The sequence below is a fragment of the Alternaria metachromatica genome (genome assembly GCF_023757995.1).
Source record: "Alternaria metachromatica strain BMP 0045 chromosome Unknown scaffold_5, whole genome shotgun sequence".
NCBI lineage: Eukaryota > Fungi > Ascomycota > Dothideomycetes > Pleosporales > Pleosporaceae > Alternaria > Alternaria metachromatica.
The window spans coordinates 419902-444873 of NW_026055496.1; the positions used below are offsets into that span (position 1 = coordinate 419902).

Sequence of the window (24972 nt, forward strand, 5' to 3'; positions counted from 1 at the left end):
AATATAAATTAATGAGTGCCAGCCTTCCGGTCTACTTCCTTTATCTCCAAATGGGGTCGCCCAGTACCTCTCGCAACTCGCATGTGCAACGTGAGAACTTTTGAATCGGGTTTGATCTTTTCAATCTTTTGCATCCTCGCGTCGCCCATGGTATCGAAGTAACGGAGCTCTTCAAGGTTGTCCCGGTAATGCTTATGGAACTTCTTCTGTATGTTGGTCCACTGGTCTCCGACTACTACCGTAGCTGACCAATGACCGTTCCTGAAGAAAAACACGAATGCGAATATGGGATACGCATCCTTCTTGAACTCCATATAGCCTATGATGGCGCCCGTGTGTGTTGCGTGCAGCCATTTTGCAGCCGGATCCCATATGCCACGAGGTTCGACTCGACTGACATGCACACCGGCGGGCTTCTCTACCCGCATAACCTTTTCCATGATCGTCGAAGCTTGCGGACCCGTCAACGACTTGACCGCAGTGAACTCAGTGTAAGTCACTTCAGACTTGACCCTGGGGCACTCTTGAGGTAGCGCGCGAACGAACAGGTCGGGCCCTACTCTTCTGAGGTAAATTCCAACAGGTCTGCCGACCGCGCCCAGCGAATGTTTCACTGGTAGTATAGCAAGCCCAGTATCGTGATCCCAGGCGAGTCCTAGTTTCAGTCGAATGCCACGGTTCGTCATGTAAAAGTCTCGTGGCTTAACAGCCGGTTCCGGGGTGATTGATCGCATTTGCCGAAAACAGCTGGGAGACGGAGCAAGAAGACCTGATAGCTTGTGATACGAGAAGGCATCATTCCAAAGGAAGAGCGAGTCATCGGCAGTTTCGCTGAGTATGTGTTCCTGCAACCGGATGAACGCTTTTGACCCCTCTCCGTAGAGCATTGCCATGTTAATGTCGAATATTCCCATGAGACTATAGGCAATGTCTTCTTCCCTGGTAGTCTTGCGCGTAGACGCCCACGAAAACCTCTGAGCAACAGGCACCTCGCTTAGCTCCATCTGGTGTTTGAGAATATCGTCCGGAATGCCTGTGATTTCCGTAATCTGATCCGCTAGGCTCGCCTTGGTACCCCTAAACTCCCAGTTTTGATCGAAGAAGACGACGTTCTTCGGCGCAATGAGCTCTTGGAGCGTCCAGCCACGACGGAACCATTTTGATGACTTGAAAGAGAAGGCGGTGTGATCAATGTCGAATAGATAGGCGAAGCACACTGAGGCTTCTTTATAGTACCTGAACATGGAGTTGATTGCCTCGCTGAGCTCTGCACTACTGGACTTGTTTATGCAGCACGTATCGCACCATGCATACTTGAGTTTGTGTCGGGATGAAGAAGCCATCTTACACGTCTCCACGATCTTCTTGTACCCAGGCTTCGAGAGTGTTGTTTCTGGACGGTCTTGCGGCGGCACTAGCATTTCTTCGTAAGTCACCTCATCTATGGTGCGACCCCACACATGTGATAAGATGGCATATTTCTGATCCGGATCTGCATGATCCCGAACGTGGAGGGCCAGTGTCGTAGTGTCGATAAAGATCATGATTGAGTGTATATGTAGAGTAAGATGCGTTCGAGAATTCAAAGGGCTGATGACTTTCCAAGCATCCTTGGGGGCGGGAGGCGAGTTTATCAGATTTCGACCCCGCCGCAACAGGTGCGGCTGAGGCTACATCTGTCCCGAGGTCCTCTAGCGTCTCGCGATATGCATCATGCCGTGTATGTCAGCTTATGTCAGCGGCACATATTGTTGATGAAATCTGATTCGTACTCCTTGTCGTGTACATGTTAGTGATCGCAGCAGTGGTGCATGTCTGCAAAGTGCGGTGGGAGGCGGGTATCGAAAGCACTAAGCTCAATACAGCTAGCTTGGGCTCTAGTAGCGTTGAGCAAGACCTCGGGAGCCCTGGAGACGCATACATCACAAGTATGCTCTGATACGATGATTGCGTGTCGCTGAGTGTAGGAGGGATCTTTCTTTCCTAGGTAGTTCGGAAAGAGTTACAAGTCGATGCATCAGATCTAACCACTACTCGCAACCTTACCCTCCTTGCCTTCCCAGTCTTGCTTCTTCCCGCCTTTGACGTTCAGCTTATTCCTCTGTTTCTCCCTCTCATCCATATCGATATTGATGTTGAAGTGCTGGCCTCTGATCTTCTCGTAGAACCTACCAGCAGTAATACCATTCATAGGTTCAGTCCACTTGCCAGTGACTTCAGTCTCAAAGGAATCAGAGTCAATGATGAGAGGTTCGTGGGCGCGAAGAACGAAAACAATCGAGAAGCGGTACTTTTTGTCGTCCGTCGAGGGTGTGTTTGGCGAAGGCTCCGGAGACCCGTAAGCTACCACTCGATGACCACCAGCTGGGTATCTACCGTTGGAAAGTCTTTCGAGTTGGCGTCCAGCGAGCATAGTAGCACCCTTCCTCCCAGAGTTTTCAACAACTTTCTCAACCTCGAACCAGGTGGCTCCATCCCAAACTTCCAAGCCAGGCACATCACCAACAACCACGCTTAGCAGTCCCAGATCAGCATGCGGTTCAGCCACGACCTTCGCTTCCCACCCCTCATATCTGAACAACCGCAGCATCGTCGCAGTCTTCTCCTTATCAGAAGCTTGCAGCGCACCGCAGGGTCCAACAAACTGTCTCAGCCCTTCGTCTTCGCCATCTGGTAGCCCAAGGGACGTCGAGATTCTACCCAGCGTGTTCGAGCAATGCTGGCCAATGAGGTCCCAATACCTCTTTGCAGGCCCTCTCAAGACTTCTGGACAGTACTCTAGAGTTCGCAAAGTGATGAATTCCTTTTCGCCGGGGATTCTGGACCAGCCTTCTTCAGACTTGAGCTTGTGCTTCCATCGCTGCTTTTCCTTATCGGGCTGGTTGAAGAAAGCCTGGCTTGCTGCGAAGAGCTGTTCGTATGCGGCCTGCAGAGGGTGAGGCCCAAGCGCTGGGGCTTGATACTCGTGATTTGTCGCTTCAGATTGGGATGACGATGATTCAGGGAAAGTGACGGTCGTCCAGCCGAGAGCTGACAGGGTCTGTTGATGTTCTGGTAGGACTAGGGGTAGTGGCGCGGGCTTTAGTGGCAGGCGCGTCTCTTGCAAGATCTCCCGCGACGGTTGCGCATCCGACTTTTTGTTGCTCGTCCCTTTCTTTGACCGAAATTTGGAGATGATGTTTGAGATGGAGAAGTGATGTTCTGATGACCTTGAGGGTAGTGTGGCGGCCATCTTTTCGAAGAACCAGGATGTTGGTAACACGAGACGCGAAAGAGGAATTCTAGGAGAGTGAGTACTTGCAGAAGAATGAGAAAAGGGCAGCGATTATGACTACGGGTATGGCACGGATATATCGAAGTCACGATGTGGAATGGCCTGATGACGTTTCCCCAACCACACGAGCTAAGCCACAATTACACAGCCCCACCCGTCGACCATAGGCTTACTGACTATTGCGAACAAGGCGTCCGGTGAACACAAAACCCGCAGAACCAGATTCGACAGGAAACCCAAGGGTTAATGAGGATCGTGGAGAAAATGTAGCTTTCCGCAGATTAAATAGCTCATTTGTCTATAGGCTAGGTCTATTCTTGCTCTTCTCCCAGAGCTCCCTCTCCCTCTGTACAAACCAACCGTGCAGAATGGGCTTGATTTTGACAACGCCTTCGCCTGTCTCGCATCCGAACTCCATTTCTGGCTTCCATGTGCCTCCCTCGGCACTGATCTTCATGCTGGTCATGTTCTCCAACCGACACATTGCGAGACCTACTTGCCCAATGCCTGCAATGAATTTGCCTGTCGCACGACCTCTTTTGGTTTTGCCATCTGCATCTAGCTGTTTGATATCTGAGCCATGGTCTGGAAGGGCTGCGGATGCGGCAGGGTTGTCAATGTGAATAGGTAAAACGCGCTTCCGCACGATGCCGGTGTGTTTCGTGCGGATGGTAAGTTCCTGACCAACGTAACACCCTTTCTTGAAGTCTATACCATGCCAAAGATCAATGTTGCACTCCATTGGTAACGCGCTTTCTCTTGGTATCTCCTGCGGTCCTTCGGGGATGCCGTTCCTGTAGCGTTGAAGGTGATAATCCTGGATATCCACTGGCTCCACCCCCTCTATTATTGTCGCTACGTTGGAACTTACGAGGTAGCGATGCATGTCTGGTGCACGCGGGTCGCTCATCGCAGCGATGACACCGTCGGTATTGGCATACTCGACCTCAGAGCCCCAAGCTGCCCACACGCGCATTTGGTCCGGTTCTACCTCCTCGATCTGCACCTTGCTCCGAAGCTTGTGTCTCTTCAGATGCTTTCTTAGAGACTCCATCTCGCTCTCGTCCACCTCGATATAGCATGCCCAATGCTCCTTGCCCTCTAGTAATTGTGGCCACACCCAGACAAAGACATCCCACAATACGCGGCCGCGCGCATCTAGAAAGGCCGCGTAGAAGGGCGACTGACGGCTCGAATCGACATTGTTCGTTATCAGCCCCTGGAGGAACTTGACGGTATCGGGCCCAGAGAGGGAGATGAGGCGGCGATGCGGGAGCGGTGCACAGCCTGAGCTGGCAGCTTGCGGAGAAGAGCTCGTTGTGGAGTACTGGCGCCTTTCGAATCGTCTGCGAGCATTTTCGTTATGCAGCGGTGAGATGATAACTCGATCGCGATAGTACGGAAGTGATATCGGTCGCGTGGGGATTTTGCCGTTTGAAGATGACGCGGTGCTGAAGGTTCGGTACGTATCGACGGCCGGTCTGCGTAGAGAGCGCACATTTGTTCGACAAGCGTCGCATATGTATTTGGGCGTCCGCAGCGGTGCGCTCAGTGAAGAGGTCGCCATGGCAGTTGTGAGGGTGTTTAGTGAGGTGCGTGAGGGCTTGATCAGAGCTCAAGGTGCCTCGGCAATTACGGAGTTACGGCTAGAGCGAGATGCGACGAATTGATGTCATCGAATATGCTAGATCTGGGCCTTCAGACCAAATGTACTACGAAAACGCTGAGAACGCCTAATCTATCAAACAACATGTTGGGGATAACGCTAACGTCATGAAAAGTGTTGTTGGCCATCCAACGCCGTTGTTTGACGCGTCAAATCAACACCTAGTCGTTCTTTCGACCAGTTAATCTGGACCGCTCACTGTCCTTCGCTTTTGAATTCGATGGCCCTGACTCGTCTGAATCGTCCGAGTCGTCCGAATCATCCTCCTCATCCTCGCTTTCTTCCTCGTCGCCACTTTCTTCACTGCTCCACTTGTCATCCTCGCCTACAGCGAAGATGGTGTCGCCGTCGAGACTCTCCCTGGGAGGTACGATGGGCTTCTGGGCTTGTGGTGCGGGCAATGGCGATACATCGCGCGCAATGTTGTTGTTGTTGTTCGACCGCTGCGCTGGATCGTACGAAGGGGGTTGATCTGCTCCTCTCTCTTCTTCATCAAGAGAGTCCCTCATCGAGGCAATTTCGAAGCCTTCGTCATCTTGTGCAATCTAAAAGTCGTCAGTAAGGTTGTGGGTGCTAGATTTTCAAAAACGTACCTCATCACTCATGGCAAACCTTCGGTTGTTGGCCGTCGGTCTCCACATGTACGCGACGAAACAGACGTCGGCCAGGTAGACAAGGTTTAGCCAGCCATCGAGCACAAACCATCGTGTTTGCCAATGGGTTGGCGCGAAGTCAGGTGTCGAAGCTCCAGCAAAAGTGAAGCTGTTGATGAAGAAGAACCCAAAGATGACGACAATGCTCCCCAAGATGCACCACCATAATCTCTTGTACATGGTAGCTTTGACGTGCTGCTTGCGCTCCATCAGGTCCTTCATCGTGAGGTTTAGCGAGTTCAGAGTCCAGATGTAGAATGCCGTGAGGGTAGCCGACAGAGGAAGGATGACCAGCAAGACCAGAGGTCCAGCGTCATCGGGACGAACAGTAAGCGAAGCTACAGCGTAAATCACGCCGAAGATGAAGTGAGCTACAGCAAGCCAGCGAACGACGGTCATGGTCTTGCCAAGAGAAGGCTTGACAACGCCGTATCCCATGCACACGATCAACAGGAGGAAGAACGAGAAGGAGTTGCGGAAAGCGTTCAGTACAGCGACGACGATCATGAGAGCTTTGGTACCGACGTTGTTACCGTGCCGGTTCTGGTAGTCGTAGTAGCCCCAGGTCATCAGCATCTCCACGACTAGGAAGACTAGGATGGCCGTGATGTAGTTCTGGACGGCAAGAATGTCGTGGCGATTCTGGAAGTATAGGAAGCCCCAGAATGCCAGCACAACAAAGTACACAATTGTAATGCCGCCGTAAAATGGGAGTTTCGCAATCTGTGCCGCCTGGAGCTCGCCATAGGCATTCCGGAATGTGACAATAGCCTCGAATTCCAGTTCCTTGTCTGCCGCATTCGCAGCCACACAATAGTAGCCCGTCTTGATTGGGACCTTTGTTTCTGCGGTGGAGACTGGGTATTTGATCGGTTTCGGGTCGTCGAGATTGATGGCGTCGGTTCGAATAGGCATCTGAGAGGCGTCTTCAACGTCTTCGGCAAGTACCCATTTGCCTTTATCTTTTTCGTCGCAGAGTTTCAGTTTTATCGATTCGTCGTCGCAAATGTAATGGCGATTTTCCTGGAGGAAGTCAGTTGGGTTATGCGGAGAGTATCGGGACCCACGTACATCATTCACGGGCAAGTCGGAAGGTGCGCCCAGAAGTAAAGTGTCTTTCCATTCCCAGATCACCAGGCTGACAGTTTGGTCCTTGATGCCCTCGTTCTTCTTGGGATCTTTTATGAACTTGACAAGTATGAAGGGATCGACCTTGCCTCCCCACGATTTCTTGCTGTACATGCCGCTGGACTTGTATGAGCATGCTGCCTCTGGCTAACCCAAGATGCACATCTTCCTACATACCTGCACTTTTGCGTCTCCTTATCGGAGAGCGTAACATCCATCGCTGCTACTGCTGTTATCGTAGTGAACAGCAGTAGAGCGATGTTGCGCAGCCGTGCCTTCATCTTGCCGGATGTGAGGCCAGCTGGCGGAGCTGACGGCTGGAGGTTTGCGGCGCTTCAGGCGGAGGTATGCGATTCGATTCGAACTGGCGACAGCGTCTTCCCGTCAATTCCTGGTTAACGGCGGGTCATGGGTGGGAGTTGGTGTTTAGTTGACGATGTTTGGCTTGCGCGTCAACGTTCCCGATCGTCACCTACGGCCGCCTTCCCGGTAGCTGTTAGCGCGCATTCCCAGAGTGTGGCGCAGCCGGGCGTCAAAGGGCAACCACGACCAGAACCGCCGAAGAGTCAGCCCTACCAAACACATTCACCAATATCAATTGATCAGCCCAACACGCGCACATCATGCCAGGCAAACACATTGCTGGCGCCTCTGACGAGCCTTGCAGACGATGCAAAGACCCTTCAGTTCTTGTTGTGCGCTCCGAGCCGCTTTGCCAGTCAGTTTACGCCACCTGGAGGGGAAGAAGAATTCGCTAAATTTACTATAGTGACTGCTTCGCCCGCTACGTGCATACAAAGTGCATCAAGCGCTTGGAATCGTTTCGCGTTAATTTTGGAGCAGAGCAGCAGCGTAAGATCCTAGTACCCCTGTCCTTTGGGGTCTCTTCTACCACTCTCCTCCACGTACTGGACCTGCATCTCAAGACGCAAAAGAGCAAGACTGGCCGTACCGGATTTGAAATTAGCGCAATATATATAGAGGATCCAGAACAGAAAGTGCAAGCTGCGCAGCTACTCGACAAGGCTCGCGAGCAATATCCGGACCACCAGTACGCCTCACTGCCGCTTCACGATGTATTTCGCCTGGTCCCAGAAGATGCGTCGATACGCTCGTTGGTGCCGCAGAACGACCAAAAGGCAGACTTGAGTCCCGAAGAGCAATTTGTTCACATGATCAACTCTCTCACCTCGGCCACGGCTCGTGCAGACGTGCTCTCTACCCTAAGAACACGGCTAATCGTGGAGCACGCGAAGTTGGTCGGGTGCGAAAGTATTCTCTGGGGAGATAGCACGACCAGGCTCGCTCAAAAGACTCTTGCCGAAACTGCCAAAGGCCGAGGGTTTTCCCTGCCATGGCAAGTCTCAGACGGATTGTCGCCCTTTGGTCTTAACTTCCACTACCCACTTCGAGATGTCTTGAAGAAAGAGCTAGTATCCTACACCAAGATGGCGGAACCTGGACTATCAGAACTCGTACACGAAATTTCAACAGGCGCTACCCAAGCGTCGACAAGCTCCAAGAACACAACCATTGACGACCTCATGACGCAGTACTTCGAATCCGTCGAAGAGAATTTTCCAAGCATTGTCGCAAATGTAGTTCGCACGACTAGCAAGCTCGAGACTCGCCCCGATGCTCTCTCAGATCCGCAATGCAGCCTGTGCAGCATGCCTGTGTCTGGCGGCCGGTTCGGCATACACGGCTGGGGTGGCGATCAGCAGGATGGCGATGACTTCGAATCCACAAATAACAGAAGGGATATTTGCTATGGCTGCACAAGATCACTGCCCAAAGCCACGATGAGCGACAAGGGTTCTTGAACGCATTGCTGCGATGTGCACTTCTCAGACTTCAGTGTTTAGGAATGCCGTTAAGTACACGAACCCAGGCGACTGTACGAAAGTATGCAGCCTTTCCAGTTCTCAAACTCTAGCACCGGTGCCAGCAACGGTGTCCTCATAGAAGCGGCCCATAACGCACGGTACTTCCACCTTGAACTCCACGTCGGGTCGTTACCAAAGAAGTACCCGCGCCGCTGCGAAGATCCAACTCGCCATACAGCACACAAGCTCGACCAGCGTCACTTTACGCTGCTTGTGTGCAGATCCACATTGTTATTAGTGATGTGGGCGTGGAAAGACATGGTGCAGTAGTTTATTGCATTCTGCTCGGATGCGGTCGGGAAGTTTATGTTCAAAGGATACGATAGTCGCGAATAGATGCAATATTCACTTCGCCCCCGCAGTCTGCTTTCATGATCCAATCTTGCGCAGGTGGAAGGACTGAAGTGAGGTCTTCAGTGACCCAGCAGTTTGACACCAATGTGTAATTTGCGGATTCATCCTGTCTTAAGACAAGTGGGGTCGGCGCACCGATGGGAAGTATGACTTGGTCTCCAATGGCGACTGATGCAGGGGCCAGCGCCTGGTGTTCGTTGTCTATGTTGATAATCCGACTGAAACCATAGGACAGTTGTCTCTCTGAGATCCGCTTTACTGTTCCGAACGGTATGGCTTCAAGGGTAATGGAACGGCCATCCTCATTTACTACGACACTCGGTTGGTGCCTGAATGACATTCCATTTGTGAACTCAGATGCGCATGCTGTGAACGGTTCCACGTCTAGCCATCCGTCTCCGTCGATCGTAGGAAGATATAGAGGAGTGCATCTCCAATCAGGTACCCATGACGGCATAGTTCGTGGCACCTCATTATGGGTTCGTTGGAAAGCGCCAGCACATGATAGAAGATTGTAAGCTGAAGTCGAGGCGAGTGCTGCTTGTGCGAATTCGAGATAGACTTGTTCGGTAGTCGTCGTGTATGTGGGCATGTAGTAGATCGTTGGCTCGTTGGCCGTCGACAATTTCGGACGGGTGTCCGTGATCACGACATCACAAGACCCGCCTAAGAGTGCGAAAAGGCGGTCCCGATCATCGCTGCATTGCCTGTCGTTGAAACCATACATCATTGTGAGTATGTGAAACCTTGAATCATCGATCCCCCGCGACTCAGGCTTGTCATCCGATGCTCTATGGTCGTCCTGCCAAAATGAATACCAATCATCGTGACGGTACCACGTGTCCTGTTTTTCATAGTGAATACTAGTCATCCTTGCATTCAGGTATTCTTGAATAACCTGAGTTGGGTAAGTTAGAGTCACGGATGTCTCGTCTGACTTTACGAGTAGTATTTACTTACCCATCTTCGCGAGAACCAGCTACTTGTTGCTGGATGTCTGCCTGACTCCACGGTACCCAGAAAGACGTGCACGCGCTTAGAATAGCCATATATCTTAGCCATTCTCTTGACCTGACTGTCTCGCTCAGCTGAATTATTTTGGTTGATACATATGCTGTCAACCCAGTATCGTTGGTGGCCATTATTCTCGGGCACCGAAGCGAGTCGCTCGATGACATCGCGAAGATTGGAGGTCACCTTGAGATAACTTCTACCGTTATCACAAATAACGTCGTGGTTGCGAATGGGTTCACCCCAAACATACGAGATGGCTTCGTAACTATCCCCCTCTTCAGTCAAGAGACAGTGCTCGATGTCGCATTCGATTTTATTGCCGACGCCCTTACCGGCCATGAATTTAACGACTCGAATCTCCTCATTGAAATCGTTGAGAGGACGATATGTGTATGGTTTGCGCAACGCGATTTCGATTTGCGCTTGATTGTGACCATGAACTATCTTGTCGTCTAGACTGCTATTGGTCATAGCTGCTTTTGTGCTTAGATATTGCTTCGTATGCTGTCAGCTTGTCGTAGCTAGAATAGAAAGAGCAGACTGCGTGTTATTTCAGGCAGCCTTGAGACGGCACCATGTCGGGACTGTGCCACATGAGGGCTATGCTGCGATCGGCGGATGAAAGAACAGGCGCAGCAGTCGCATCCTTCGCACAGGGGTGATTGTGAACGTCATCGCCTTGGTATTCGCGCATCCAGAATTCCAAGCTCTAGGCGGTACATGGCCAATTAATCAGGCGGTCACTGATTGGAGCGGTAACACGCCGTTGGCTAGACCCCGGGCGTACGAAAATGTGTTGACACAGGAGGGATTAAGATGGCAGCATTATTGAGATGACAGCTGGCATGACGTTACGCTTTATTCTTTTCGACGTGAGTGTGCCCAGGTGTGAGTGTAGGGTGTTGAGGAAGCGACCTCCGTGGCCTTCACCCCGCGCTAACCCTTGCTTCTGTTGAAGAGTGGCAACTGCAGGGCGTAAAAGGAAGGAGCACCCAACAAGCCCTACAGCCTATTTTGCAGCCGAGCTAGTACCAGAGTACTTGGTTAACTAATTTATACCGCTAGTGTATTGCGAACCGTACACTCTGATCTAACAGTCCCGTCTAGTAACGTAGTAAGCGTCTAAGCGTCCAATCCATCCCTCTCAACCATGCGTCTAACAACATCAATAACCTCACTCTGCCTATCACTAACGCCCATCCCTGGTTCCTTCACCATGCTCTCCAGCACACCATCCAACATACCCCTCAACCGACTAACCAACACACCAATCCTTGCCCAACCCCTCAGCCTAATCCACTCATCAACCACCAAGCCCCTGCCCAGCGTATCAACCTTGATCTCTCCAGCAAACAACAGCAGACTGTATGCGTTAAACGGCGTGATGTCCCTAATGAAGACTTTACTTGTAGCCATCTTGTTGAAGTACGCAATGAAAGAAGCGTTGTGGGGGAAGGTCTGGCTTGCGAAGAGTGTAGACGATGGGTGAACGAATACTCGCCCATTTTCTTGGTTGAAGTACTTAATTTCGCGGGCTGAAGGATCGAGTTCTACGGCTCCAGCTATACCTGCTGCGAACTTCTTGTCGGGGAGCTGGATGCGTGCGATTTGCGGGTTGAAAGATCCGGCGATCAGAGCGCGTAAGAGCGCGTCATTCGCGTTGTGTTTGTTGTAGTACGAGTGTGTGGAAGAATTGGCGGAGGAGTAGTGTGTCGGAATGAATGAAATCTCCTTGAGAGACGACAAGTACTGGGTGCGATTAGATGCTATGTCGAACATGGTTTGGGGGTTCAGTCGGTTGTCTTGACACCAGAAACGGAGGTCTCGTGTTGATGTGCCTTTGCTGCGCAATGCAGACCACTGTTCGTACGCTCGCAGGTCTACAAGCAGATCTCCCTGATTGTTGGAGAAGGAAGCGCGGAGACGGTCGAATTCATTCCGAGTCTCCTGATCTCGCTCTCGTGGTGATATGAAAGGGCTGCGAGCAGTGAGAACAGACGCGATCGTCAACACAGCTTCAAGGCAGCCAAACGTCGCGCCATATACGAGAAGCTTGCCCAGTCGGAGATCTGCTGGGATCATAGACATGTGTCGGCCAAGTGCAGTGAGTTCGTCGTCTGTGATGGCACCCATCTGCGAGAGCAATTGGATAGCACCCTCTACCGCTGTACTCTCTGGCGGTGTGAGCGCTGAAGCAAGGAAGCCTGTAACGTCCTGCACCCCCATTGCCTTGATGGACAGACACATCTGCTCAAGTGGCACACGGCGAATCTCCGGATCCGGTCGTTCCATCATCTTGGCTTCAGCGTTGCGTGTGTACAGCTTGTAGCAGTCGCCTGCGCGAACACGCCCTGCGCGACCTCGTCGCTGTTTACATGCCGCCCTCGAAGCCCAGGTCTCGGCCAGCCGAACCATATTGTTTTGCGGGTCGTAGCTTGTCTCCTTGACCCTACCCGTGTCGATGACAGCGACGATGTCCTCGATAGTGATCGACGTTTCTGCGACGTTGGTACACGCGATGACCTTACGCTTGCCATGAGGAGCAGGAGGGAACACACGCTTTTGCTCGACTGGCATGAGTGATGCATGTAGAGGCAATGCGTGGAGGTTTGCGAACTGGCTGAGCGCTTGGAGCGTGCGGTCAATCTCCATGGTACCAGGGAGGAAGATAAGAATACCGCCATCCTTGGTACCTAGCTGGCGGTCAATGTGACGAACAGTCTCCGCAATGAGGTCGTAGTTGATGCCAAATCCGATACTGCGAAGGTTTGCCGAAAACGACTTGTCTTCGGAGGCATCTTCGTCGCCCATGCCATATCCCTTGAACCCGGTGAAATGTACGACATCGTCGACATAGTAGTCCGTCACGGGATGAGTGCGGCCCTCAATCTCGACACGGCCTACAGGTCCAACCTCTTTGAAGTATGCTTCGAAAACGGCAGCATCGAGAGTAGCACTCATCAAGATGACCTTGAGATCTTGTCGCTTTCGTAAAATCTGGCGCAAAAGGACGAGTAAAAAGTCTGTGTCCAAACTACGCTCGTGAACCTCGTCGACGACAACGTGACTGACATCAGCCAGGGCGGCAACGACATCGTCCGCGTTGCCACCCGACGTTTGAAGACGTCTTAAAAGTACACCAGTCGTTACAAACGTGATCTTAGTAACTCCTGGCTTCTGTTTAGATTCTCCGCGAATAGTGTACCCAATCTCGTCGCCGACCTGAGAGCATCGCTCATCGGCCACACGATCAGCAAGACCAAGCGCAGAAATCCTGCGTGGCTGGGTACAGATAATATTCGCAACAGCACCAAGCTGTCGCTGTATCAGATCATCGAGGACGAACTGCACCGATTGAGTCGATTTTCCCGATCCAGTCTCACCTGAGATGATCGTGACCTTACAGTCGTTGACGGTGTGGACGATTTCATCCCTCAACCTCCACGCAGGTAGTGACTGCCGAGCGTTCATCATTTTTTGCTGAGCTGGAGATCCCTGCTTAGCTTGCCAATCCGACAATATTCTTTGGCTAGTAGGCGTGGCGGGTGTCCAGTCGATAGGCCTTCTGGGTCGTCCCTTTGCTCTTCGTTTTTGACTTTGCTGTTCCGACGAGTGATCTGCTGCTGCAAGGCCAGATGAAACATCGGTCAATCTTCCTGGGTTCTGGAAGATATCACCAGCGTTCGTTTGGATCCAGTCTACAATATCGTATACCATAGGCATGCCAATAAAGTTGGCTTCAGCGTGAAGAAGCGCTCGGCGAATGATGCTCAAACGAATATATGCTGGGATAGCCGCCTCGAACGTGATGATAGGCACGACCGCGGGGTAAGGACCGAAAGGCTTCCTAACCTGTAGTATGAGCCGCTTTCCTTGTTGCTTAACGTCTAGCTCGATGCGACAAGACTCGGGCGCAGGGCGCGAAAACAGACCGTCGTATATTGCCTCAAGTGACGACATCTCCACTTCCCACGGATCGTCCTCCGGAGACGTCTCAGGCTCACCATTGCTCAGCGAGAGATCTTTCAGATCTTGTACTAGGCTACTCTCTTCCTCATCTGGTCGGAGTAGACGAGCTTGTAGCAACGCCGCGGCCTTTCTCTCATCGCTGCCTTGACTATCGTATGCTTCTTCGCAAAGGTCCATAGAGTATCCGGCTGCAGCAAGGCGCTTCACGGCACCCTCACGCTTGAGGTTAGAGCTAGCCATACTGACGCCAGCAACGTAGCCTTCTGGTAACGACCACGATGGTAGGTCGTCTTCAGGTACATGAATGAGAAGCCATTCAATAATCTCCTCGCGATCTTTGCAAAAATCGGCGGCCTCCTCGACGTGGCTTCTCCGAAAGCCAAGGTTCGCGATCTCCTCGACTAGTCGATTCTTTGTAGACGGATTCATTTCGATGCCGTTCGGGTTCCAGAGTGCGTCCCGGCGGATGAGACGCTCTGCTTCTTTGCGTGTTCTCTTCCCGAGCTCGATCTTGGGCACTCTCTCCCAACCCTTGAGCAAGTTCCGGCTAGAAGCTAGACCGTTAGAACTTGGCATGGCGGCACCTGGCTGTTGGTTGTGGGCTTTCTGCGCCTCTTCCTGCTGCTTCTGTCTCTTCTCACGCGCCTTTGCTGCTGCCTCTCTCGCCTTCTCCCTTTCAGCAAAACCGAAGAAGGGGTCTGCCTCATACATCCATCCTTTGCCCTCTTGTTCATCCCTCTTCTTGAGGTCCATGAATTGTCCCTTCCAAAGGTCTTTATACGTGGGCGGAAGCATGGTGTGGAGGTTCTTCCCGCTGGCGACTCGGAAGAGAGTATAGGCGGCGGCAAAGTTGCGCGCTTCGACGGCAGTAGGCTGATGGGCTTGCTCTTCGAGCTCCGACGGGATCTTGATGGGAGGTAGGGTGGTGGTCTGCCGTGTCTTCTGGTTCATCTTGGAGAGTACCACAGCGTAGGCAAAATGCTGGTCGCCATCTTTCCGCTGCTGTAATTAGCAATGACCTGTTACTACGGCGCGGCTACTTACGATGCGATAGTCAGGCTTGCTCCACTGCTGTTTCTGGAAGTGTTCCGCCAGGAGGTTGACCGGGAGCTTTCCTGTCCATGATGCGCCAGCGATGAGCGTCCTTGTATCCGGCTTCTTGGGGCCATCCTCAGCTGCGGGCTTTCCTTTGCCCTTACTCTCGCTCTGGGCAGCGTCTCCACCAGAACTCTCGCCCTTCTTCTTCTTGGGTTTGGCGTCACCGAAAACAATGAATGATGTATCCTCCTCAGGGGGCACAGTCTTCTTAGCGAGCTTGCCGCGGGGTGGGTGAGCGTTCTTGGGCATCGTATGCGATATGTATAGTGTAGTTGTACGTCCTGGACTCCATAGAAGTATACTCAGGAAGAAAGAGTGGAGGTATGATAATGTGATTTGTTCGTGGGCGGTGAGAAGGGCGCAGTCGCTAATGAAAGGGCTCAACCACCGGGATCAATATTGCACCACCCTTCAGCGAGTCCAAAGAGGAAAGAAGCACCTATGATGGCAGCCATCGCGAGTTCCTGGCGCTTTCACTCGAACGCGATGCGCAATCCGAAATTCCGATGATTGCAGGGATGCCTCGGTACGCTTGGACCCACTCCGAGCCTCATCGTCATCGTTGCTTCACGAAACCCTCACGAAGCATTCACGAGTATCGATGCGCCCACTGGCCCCAAGCTGGATAGCAACCCGATTATTTCGAGCCCCTATCATACAAACCTCGAACAAGCATACGAGATCTTTTCGCAAACCCAAACGCGACAACAAATCGACAATGACGGGCCGCCCAAACATGACGGATACCCACGATGCCATTACGGACAAAGAGATAGCAGGCAGGGAGACGGCAAATCAAGCTCAGCCCGCAATCGACCCTGCCTCTTCGAAGCGCCCCAATGCATGTACGTCTCATCGCATGCCTTCAACAATCTCAACGCGCAACCTTAACTCACGGTGCAGTCACAGAACTCATGACGCAGTCGAAGAAACCAAAATCACCCATCGTTTCCGCCGCAGACGGTCCAAGTACGACACAGAAGGCTGCCAAGACAGCTAGGCGCTGGGACGGACGGAATGGGCTGGGCGTCTATATCGAGAGCCCGGAGACGAACCCAGAGAACAAGATACTGGAGTACGACGATGACTTTGTCGTGATAACCGACAAGTACCCCAAGGCGAGGTATGTGCCCATGGTATTGGATAGCTGAGGAGAACTAGCGCGCTGACGACCAACAAGTGTACATCTTCTACTCATCCCGCGGAAACAGGTCCACTACGATCAACACCCACTCCAAGCTCTCTCCACAGACCCAGCCTTCCTCGCCGAAGTACGAAAACGCGCCGTCCGTCTCAGAGAGCTCGCCGCATACGAACTCCGACGTCAATATGGCGACTTCAGCGCTTCAGATAAACCATACAATGAGGCTTTCGAGACAATGATGAGCTCTCCTGACCCGCCACCTCCACCCGAGGAGCGCACAGCACTGCTCCCACCCGGCCGCGACTGGTCTAAAGATATCGTAGTAGGCGTACATACCCACCCCTCGATGAACCATCTACACATCCATATCTTCAGCCGGGACATGCATTCAGACTGGATGAAACACAAGAAGCACTATTTGAGCTTCAACAGTAGTTTTCTTGTCCAATTAGAAGAGTTCCCCCTGGAAGAAGATAGTAAGAGGTTTCATCCTGGGGATTGGCCTAGCTGGGATATGAAATGCTGGCGATGTGGGAAAAACTTTAAGAATAAGTTTGCGGCATTGAAACAACATCTCAATGAAGAGTTTGACGAGTGGAAGAGGCAATGAATATGGCAATGTTGGCCCTGAACACCATGCCCGAATTCAAAATATTTTGACCCTGAAGCCTACATTGCATCAAGAGTTTGCGAACTTCCGTTGCTGACACCAATGTAGACTGCGGGGTGTTCATGAGTGGCAACTTGATTCAGGATACATTAAAAGTTGCTAATGTCTGAGATTCTACCAAGCCATCTCCCATCGGCGACTTTGTCATACAGACCTCCGTACTCCCCCATCTAGCGAACGACCAGGGTCTTGACGACATTAGTGTCGATATCATGCAAGCTCGCTGGGAACTTGCAAGACTCGCCGAAAATACAGCTCTTCGTGCCCTTGGCGTAGTGAATCTTGTTGGGCGGTGCTGGGCAGCGGTGGCCATAGATACACCTAATATCCTGACAAACACTGCCGTTGCTGCAAGGTGCCATGCGGGCAACAAGACGGAGGGTAGCCAACTCGTCGCTGGTAGGTTTGTACGCGTGGAGATGGGTGCATTTGGTGTCGTAGGGGCATTCGGCTCGAAGGAAATGAACGTTGCACAATTTGATCTTCTTCATGCGGTCCACCTCAGCTTTATCGTAGTCCTTACACGGCGGATCGACGCGTTGGCCGGCGCGGTTACGTGCGATGACTTCTTCGCGGTTCGCGGGCTTGTACACTGGGGTCTCTGTAACGGGTGGCGGCGGAGCAGCGGCCTTAGCGGCCCAGTTCAGCAACGGCGCTGGTGGATCTGGCTTGAGTGCCGGGAACGTACTGTCCGAAGCCAGTGTTGATGTTGAAGGCGTTCTAGGCAAAGCCATCATTGTCGCTCGGTTTGGCAAAGGACTATCCATGATGGGAGACTTCGATGGGGCTGGGAACCGGCTTGGGAGACCGGTCGAAGCTACAGACGCCTTAGAACTATCGTTCGAGTCGATCCTGCCCGGAACAAATGCTGGTGGAAGGCCGTTGGCGTATGTACTGGCGGCGTATGTAGGTCCAGATCCCCAAACCACGAGCTTGGTCTCCCTGAAGAGACCTGGAAACTTCTTCGTTTGGTACGGCAGGCCGACGAGTTCCTACAGAGAGGTGAGGTTAGCGTCCGGGCTGTACGAGTGTTCGTGGATTCATGGCTCGCGCGAGTCAGTCACGTACCTTCTCAAATGGAACACCCTCAAGGAGAACCACCTTGTTTGTCACCTGAAGGCGATCAGAGCACTGCTCAAGCGTTCGCGCGTAGCCATTATCGTGTGAGCACCCGAAGAAGATCCGACGGCAATGATAATCTTGGGAGTATAATTTGAATAATTCTAAGATTGTCAGTACGGTCAGAAGCCTACATGGACGTCTAGACTCGGAAATAGCTTAGGATAGTGGGTTTTGCGGAATACATGGGGCTGGAGATGTAGTAGGACAGTGGTACTCACCGATGATCTTCTCGTCAGCGCGATCTTTTCCCGCACCGACGTCGATAAAGTCGAACAATGTCTTTCCCCGCGTGAAACCACGCACGAAGTCCTCGAACTCGATGATGTCTTCATAAATCCCCCTGCGTACGAGCACGTCGCCCAGCCCCCGAACGTTCGCATAGATGCGGCAGGCGATGCGGTAACCAAATGGGATATCTTGGCACTCATTCTCGATATACTCGTGGATATCGGCGAACAATTGGACAGCAGCCCGGCGGCCACCTTGCTCTCCCTCGCGGAGGAAGTCGTCACTAAACTTGTATGTAGTCAGCAGACTGCACTCAACTCGTAGTACGTGAAGCTCACAATCATGCCGTCGCCGTCAATCAGTACCATAACAAATGGATTCTCAGCCTGTCACGTCCAAGTCAGCTCCAAAGCGATGTGTGGCTGGATGGGATTACCATATTCCGCTGCAGGTTCCGGTGCGACCTCTCGTATTGCTGCTTCTCATTTTGCCATGCGAGGATCCAGTTGCGATCGCGGTCGCGTTCGGTGGCCAATATCTGGTACTGTAGCATACGAAATCAGTACATGCCCCACACGTCTTTCGCACAGTCAGAGCTTACCTGTTGGTGCATATATTCATACCGATTTTTCATCTCCTGTTGCGCATCAGTCACGACTGCGTGATAGTGACAGTTACAGTGCACTTACGGTCATGAACTTGGCCTTTTCATCCTCGTACAGCTGGAATTGCTCGAAGCGTCTGGTAAAGTCTGCTAAATCGGCGTCGGAGGGGCCCGGTGAAGCCAGGCCAAGGCCGCTGAGCGAAGGCGACATATCGCAAAGGGCGCAGGCGATCGGCGAACAGGGTGTGTGACTGAATGATAGATAATCGAATGACTGCGATTTACGTGTATGAGAGAAGGCGGAGAGAAAGCAGGTTCAGGAGGGTCGAGCGCTCTTTCTGCGGTTAGTATAGATTTTTCAAGCCCGAATAGGAAACCGCAAGTGAAGGTGAGTTATTGCGGTGACATAAAACATCACTGGGCAGTGAAGACAGCCAGTCTGGCTTTTAACGGTATGCAGCCATGCGCAACGCCGGCGGGCAGCCACTCCAAGGCGGTGTATATGCAATTATAGCAAACTGCAGAACCATGGGTGCCGCTGGGTTTGAAATAGAAGGAGCGACATTTGCGGCGTGGATGCCATGTACAACGCGATATGGCGCGTACCAGGGAACAGTCTATACTTGGAAGGGGCCAGCCACAGAGAGTGTCAGGCGATAGCTCATCTTGACGCAAGGATGATAGGAATAACATGACCTAGAAGTCTACATTGCGCTCAGGTTTTGCGACATGTCGTGTTCATAATGATGTAGGCTGCAGTGCACCTGTTCACCATCTTCGTTGTAGGGAAGGAGGTGGAGAGACGGTGTCGCCGAGCATTGCCGCGGCTCTAGTTCCGTCCTCCGACGCCAAGAGGCAGCTGCGCCCGGACGTCACTTCCCAGAAGCCACGTTCGAATTACCCCATCTGTTCCCACACGCCGTCCCTCCTCCTCTCATCCCTCTCCCCGTCTCGTGTCGTCTTCATCATGGTCAATTGGAAGTTTTCATCTCTGCTCCTGCTCTCTCTCCGAGCTCTCGGCACCTATGCTGAGCCCGCGGTAAGCTCCAAACTTTCTGACGCAGCATGACATCAGATGGCTAATGGTCGCGTCTCCAGGCTGAGAAGGTGCAACAAGCAGTAGACGAGCCGCAAACGCCCAACCTCAACGTCGCCGTTTCCGTCTCTTTCCCCCAGTCTGAGATCTTCGGCGTCAAGCTCGTCAACGGCCAGGCCACCCAGGCGCGTCTGTCTGTGGTCAACAATGAGCCAACCCCCGTCGGTGTCACCATTGTCGGTGGCTCGTTGATCCAGGAGATCAAGGGAGAATCTCAGATCCTTCGCAACCTCACTCGCCAGCGCTACTCCATCCAGATCCCCGCTGGCGCCAACGAGACGATTCCCTACAGCTTCACGACGGAGATGCACCCCCAGAATCTCCGCCTCCAGCTCGTGACTGTGCTGAAGGACAGCAAGAACAACCTCATCACTGTCCCGGTCTACAACGAAACTGTCAGCATTGTTGAGGCGCCCACTAGCTTCTTCGACCCCCAGATGTACGTAGCAATCCACCACTCAGCCTGGACACATGTACTTACTTCTCTCTAGCATCTTCCTGTACCTCGTCCTCCTTGGCGCCTTCGGTGGAACCGTGTACTTCATCTACAACACCTGGATCTCCACCTTCTTCCCGCAGAAGAAGGGCCGCGGCAAGGGTGGTGAGCGTGCTAAGGCGTCTTCGGGCCAGAGCAAGAAGGTCGACCCCGCCGATCAGGTTGCCGTCGTTGGTGCTGATGGTCCTGCTGTCACTTCCGGCGCAAAGGCCTACGATGAGAGCTGGATCCCAGCCTCGCACCTTCAGCGCCCCGAAGCCAAGCGCGTCCGCAGCGGCCGAGCTTAGATCCCCTGAACTCAACTTTGGATTCTTTGGGACAATTGGATAATACGAACGGCATGTCAGCATGCGTGCCGTGTGGATATGCTTGCATGTTCGGATACCTGGGCGCAGTTGTGCGCTGCAAGATACGTTAATGCTGCGGATGCAGAAGGCTTGGATAATGAGTTGGATGTACTATATCGCGACGTCTAAAAGTTGGCCGACCTTGTACGATATGAAAAGAAATGTCATTTCTCTGACTACGACGTGCCAGACATCCGCCTGAACGTGCTGTCGTGGATGCAGCCTTGGAACACCGTTACACCGCAACAATGACGAGACTGGGCTCACATGTCGGGCTGATTTCTCAATATCCGCGGAGTCTGGCTTCTCGCATGCATTGCTTTGCAGTTACACCCGCAGTATACATGTGCACAACGCATATATATTCGCGCTAGTGCAAGCCGCAAAAGAAACGTTGTAGAGCAGAGCATGTATTACACCGTTCGCTGAGGTTACCTGTGATCCATCAGCTGCCCCGCATCGCGATCTCCATGCCAGTGTCGTACATGCCATCTAAACTTACTCCGCTCAAAACAACATCTCTCGTATCCAGACTCACGGGAGATCCTCCGACGTCGGTGATCTACCTCGCGTCGTATCTTTCATCTCAGGCTAAAACTTGTCCAAACATTCGGTGGAAGCATGCTAGAAGCTCTGTGGCCGTCAAACCAGACGCCGTTGCTTCGCCCTAGCCAGTGTTCGCGGAGGCCCACCCCGCACTTTAGGCTCCGTGCATGACGTGTCGCAGCCTCCCATCTCCAAACAAGCACACACACGAGCACCATACAAAGTTCAAACACGCACCAACTACCATCACACGCCTCGGCACCTTGGCTGCTTCTCGAATTGTGTAGGTGTGTAAGCTGCAAGTACAATGCGCAATGCGATGCGCCTCTCGGCCCTTTTTTGCTTTTCCGGGCGTTTGGGGGGTGGAGGTGGAGGGTCGGCTCGCGCAAACCGGGGGAAAAGACAAATTGCTCAAAGCACCGTAGTCGCACACGGAAAACCCACCCGGGGTAACGGGAGCTAGATGAGTTGGACGCAACCCACGATCGCGTGCATGTCGTTTAGTCTGCGTTGATCGTAGTCGTCTCCTTTGGAACGAGAATTATCCGCCGATTGGGTCCGGATCCGCATGTGCAAGACGTGATGCTCACGATGCCGTGGGGTGATCATGGCTCGAAACGGGAAGGGCTTCACATGTCACGGCACGGGCGGGTTTGGGGGGCACGCGCGCTAGAGGCTTGCGTGGATGGGCGAGTTGCTTGTGACTCCGAGGGTAGAGAGTTAGTGTGGGTCTAGTTGGGTGAGTCAATTTGGATTCGTGGATGGATATAAGATGAGTGGTTGCTGCTCTTGCTACGCTTTTTGCTTATAACAGACATTCCATCAGCTGAGAAGAGACATCCAACATCCGGTTACTACACATCGTGCCATCGTATCGACGACATCAAACAACAAGCCCTGCTCTTACTGCCACCGAACGATCATCACGTTTCATCCTCGAGCATACCACATCAGACCAACAATACAGCTCACATACACAATCACAATGCCGCCAGTCAGCCAATTCCCACCTGCGCGTGTCTTCCTCAAGAACGCAACCTCATCATCTCCATCATCCATCAACATCTCGACATCACGACGAGCCAGTCTGACATCACCACTAAGCCCCAGATACGCAACTTCGTCAGCCTCAAATGCGTCGCAGTCCATGGCACAGATGCTGTCGCAAAGACCAGGGGCTAGGGAGATGGATGGCGGTGCGAGACGAGTGACGAACTGATGATGCGTCGCTTTACTATTCATTTTCAGCGAATAACGCTCGCCCGACATGTGACTCCAAGGACGTCACAGTCGACAGCAGGTCACTTGCTTTTGTCTAGCAGACGGACCTTGATGCGACATGAACGCCGAGACGCGAAGACCTGTGCCACTATAACGCGCCGTCAGTAGAGACGACGCAGAGCGCAGAGAACCGCTTGGATGTATCGCAAGACCAAAATTATCATGCAACGACTTGCACCAAGCGCGGGACGCATGTGCTCACTCACGAAGAGATCGTGGGATGTTTGGCACAGGGCACTACAGAAGTTGTCAACGGCGTACGGGTGTGGTTACATTATGTCTAGATTCATGATACCAAAGAATTCTCTTCAAATACAAAAGTTTACTTACTGCATCATACCTTCTCTCGGGTTTTCGCCAACATTTTGCCTTCAGTTCATCACGAAATTGAGTACGGGTTCAAAGTCATAGTGTTAACTCCTACAATCTGAACCTGCTCCTGCAATCAAGCCAGCGCGGACCAGCTCACTCACGTGGCACAAAGCTTTCTGTGTTTTATCATGGATAGGATGGATTTGTGATAATTCAGATCTATAACGACTGTGTGTATTCATGAAACTACATATGTCATCACCATCCCTTTGAGCTCATGCCTTATCGTTACAATAGAAGACGCACGGCCCAAGCTCTCATCCAGAGATCTTCTTACCAAATGAGCTCCGCGCCACCAAACTCCTGAACCTCTTGCCAAACACATACGCCGGAATGGTAAGCGCACAGATTCCCAAGTTGATGACCGTGATCCCGTCAAACACCGCGCGTGGTCCGATGTTGGCCATGATGCCGTTCGCATAGGTTGTCGCGATAAAGGTGAACACCGCCTTTGTGAAGTTGATGGTGACGAAAGCCTGGTTTGCATCTTTGGGGTGGCAGTCAATGACGTAGGTAAGACTGGCTGTCGACGCGAACGGCACGGAGAGCGAGTGAATCGACATGAATACCAAGGGCCAAACGATGGGGTAGCCAGCAGAAGTACTCATACCAAAGCCGAGAAAACCGATCGTGGCGAAGATGACGGCAGGTACCATGAGAGTCAGGCGGAATTCAGGCTCGAAGACACCCTTGTTGCGGCGGGCCATGAACTTCGCAAGAGCATCGGCTGTCCAGCCGGACAGGGGCGAGCCGATAAGTGCGACAACGAGGAGAGGTAGGTTGGTAAGACCGACTTGTGCTGGGTTCAGCGAGTACGGTGGCGCGGAGAAGATGTTGACGGAGAGGACGGAAATGGTGAGCAGCCATGTCTAGAAGGAAAAAGAACAGTCAGCACATGTCTCGCAGAAACCTGATGAACTACTCACAAAGTACGATCCATACACGATAGTGCTGAAGAGCACTGCGGGGAATGCGATGAGTGGCACAGGCTTCCAAGCGTTCTTCCAAAATGATTCTTGCGACAAGCGGCCACGGAAGAGCGCCAGCTGGCTGTGGTATGACTCTCTCTCCTCTTCGAGTTCAAAAACGGAGGATACGGACTTGTGCTTCTCATTGACGGCAAGCTTGTCCGTAGTAGGACGGGCGCCATAGTAGGTGGTCTCGACGACGAAAAAGTACATGCCGAAGAGGATCGGGATGAAGATCAGTGCAGAGATGCCGAACGTTGCCTCGAAAGAAACGTTCTGAATGATAGCACCGGCGATTGTCTGACTAAGATTGGGTCAGTCCGCGGGTGCGTTAGAAGGGGTGGAGAGAAACTTACCCGAGAAGCACACCGGAGGCTAGCATGCAGCCCCAGACTGCAATCCTGGTACCTCTTTGGTGGACAAAGTACATGTCTGATACTGTGGAGGTGACAAGTGTCTCGAGGGGTGCTGATGCGATACCCTGTACAACTCGCATGACAGCAAGAGAGACGAAGGACTGCTTTATGTCAACGAAGAACCTGTTAGCTCATCTTTCGATACATACCCTGGTGAAGAATCCCCACACGTTCGTTGCAAGAAGGATGACGGTAGAAATGATGAAGAAGGGTCGCTTGCCCCAGATGTTCGCTCCGGCAGCTGTGAAGAACGTGGTGAAACCAATCCAGAAGGCGAGAAAGCCAATGATCAGACTCGATACCATGTCGATGCTAACGTTGTACTTCATGGCGATGAGTGGGAGAGCGGGTGTCACCATGGGTCCGAGACTGGCAGAGACTCAGCTTGTGGAAACAATGGAGTGTCTTCGATGCTTACGCTGTTGTTACACCGGAACTGAAAGCGAGCAGAACCATGATGCATTCCTTCCTCTTTGGTGACCTGCCACGCGTGAGACAATGTATCGTGACAGGAATTTCATAATCTCTCACCAGTTGAGCGGGTCGTTGGGACTATCCGAAGGCTGTGGCTGCAAGATAACATCCCCATCGCGCTTGACGTCGCTAAAGTCAACCTTTGAGTCTACTGAACAGGGATTAG

The 24972-nt window shown here is 52.4% G+C and overlaps 11 protein-coding genes across 11 annotated transcripts; 3 read left to right on the forward strand and 8 right to left on the reverse strand.

Annotated features, from left to right (window-relative positions):
- Window positions 1-8: 8 nt before the first annotated feature.
- On the reverse strand, window positions 9-1544 carry J4E83_003073 (uncharacterized protein; the record flags this gene model as incomplete). The annotated part of the gene is made up of 1 exon (XM_049330013.1): window positions 9-1544. One exon carries the CDS (start codon window positions 1542-1544, stop codon window positions 9-11), a length of 1536 nt encoding a protein of 511 aa, XP_049190509.1.
- Window positions 1545-2023: 479 nt separating this feature from the next.
- J4E83_003074 (uncharacterized protein) lies at window positions 2024-3232 on the reverse strand (the record flags this gene model as incomplete). The annotated part of the gene is made up of 1 exon (XM_049330014.1): window positions 2024-3232. One exon carries the CDS (start codon window positions 3230-3232, stop codon window positions 2024-2026), a length of 1209 nt encoding a protein of 402 aa, XP_049190510.1.
- Window positions 3233-3572: 340 nt separating this feature from the next.
- J4E83_003075 (uncharacterized protein) lies at window positions 3573-4841 on the reverse strand (the record flags this gene model as incomplete). Its single annotated transcript, XM_049330015.1, has 1 exon — window positions 3573-4841. The coding sequence occupies one exon, from the start codon at window positions 4839-4841 to the stop codon at window positions 3573-3575; it is 1269 nt and encodes a 422-aa protein (XP_049190511.1).
- A 260-nt stretch (window positions 4842-5101) lies between these two features.
- Window positions 5102-7002, reverse strand: J4E83_003076 (uncharacterized protein; the record flags this gene model as incomplete). Its single annotated transcript, XM_049330016.1, has 4 exons — window positions 5102-5485; window positions 5534-6616; window positions 6665-6839; window positions 6899-7002. The coding sequence occupies 4 exons, from the start codon at window positions 7000-7002 to the stop codon at window positions 5102-5104; spliced, it is 1746 nt and encodes a 581-aa protein (XP_049190512.1).
- Window positions 7003-7344: 342 nt separating this feature from the next.
- On the forward strand, window positions 7345-8544 carry NCS2 (cytoplasmic tRNA 2-thiolation protein 2; the record flags this gene model as incomplete). The annotated part of the gene is made up of 2 exons (XM_049330017.1): window positions 7345-7439; window positions 7491-8544. The coding sequence occupies 2 exons, from the start codon at window positions 7345-7347 to the stop codon at window positions 8542-8544; spliced, it is 1149 nt and encodes a 382-aa protein (XP_049190513.1).
- A 2553-nt stretch (window positions 8545-11097) lies between these two features.
- On the reverse strand, window positions 11098-15291 carry J4E83_003078 (uncharacterized protein; the record flags this gene model as incomplete). Its single annotated transcript, XM_049330018.1, has 2 exons — window positions 11098-14943; window positions 14989-15291. 2 exons carry the CDS (start codon window positions 15289-15291, stop codon window positions 11098-11100), a joined length of 4149 nt encoding a protein of 1382 aa, XP_049190514.1.
- Window positions 15292-15956: 665 nt separating this feature from the next.
- J4E83_003079 (uncharacterized protein) lies at window positions 15957-16621 on the forward strand (the record flags this gene model as incomplete). Its single annotated transcript, XM_049330019.1, has 3 exons — window positions 15957-16165; window positions 16223-16505; window positions 16562-16621. The coding sequence occupies 3 exons, from the start codon at window positions 15957-15959 to the stop codon at window positions 16619-16621; spliced, it is 552 nt and encodes a 183-aa protein (XP_049190515.1).
- Window positions 16622-17026: 405 nt separating this feature from the next.
- Window positions 17027-17623, reverse strand: J4E83_003080 (uncharacterized protein; the record flags this gene model as incomplete). The annotated part of the gene is made up of 1 exon (XM_049330020.1): window positions 17027-17623. The coding sequence occupies one exon, from the start codon at window positions 17621-17623 to the stop codon at window positions 17027-17029; it is 597 nt and encodes a 198-aa protein (XP_049190516.1).
- Window positions 17624-18134: 511 nt separating this feature from the next.
- Window positions 18135-19021, reverse strand: J4E83_003081 (uncharacterized protein; the record flags this gene model as incomplete). The annotated part of the gene is made up of 5 exons (XM_049330021.1): window positions 18135-18494; window positions 18545-18592; window positions 18643-18750; window positions 18808-18843; window positions 18896-19021. The coding sequence occupies 5 exons, from the start codon at window positions 19019-19021 to the stop codon at window positions 18135-18137; spliced, it is 678 nt and encodes a 225-aa protein (XP_049190517.1).
- Window positions 19022-19777: 756 nt separating this feature from the next.
- Window positions 19778-20689, forward strand: J4E83_003082 (uncharacterized protein; the record flags this gene model as incomplete). The annotated part of the gene is made up of 3 exons (XM_049330022.1): window positions 19778-19849; window positions 19909-20345; window positions 20398-20689. The coding sequence occupies 3 exons, from the start codon at window positions 19778-19780 to the stop codon at window positions 20687-20689; spliced, it is 801 nt and encodes a 266-aa protein (XP_049190518.1).
- Window positions 20690-23205: 2516 nt separating this feature from the next.
- On the reverse strand, window positions 23206-24661 carry J4E83_003083 (uncharacterized protein; the record flags this gene model as incomplete). Its single annotated transcript, XM_049330023.1, has 4 exons — window positions 23206-23817; window positions 23875-24220; window positions 24273-24433; window positions 24482-24661. 4 exons carry the CDS (start codon window positions 24659-24661, stop codon window positions 23206-23208), a joined length of 1299 nt encoding a protein of 432 aa, XP_049190519.1.
- Window positions 24662-24972: the final 311 nt, after the last annotated feature.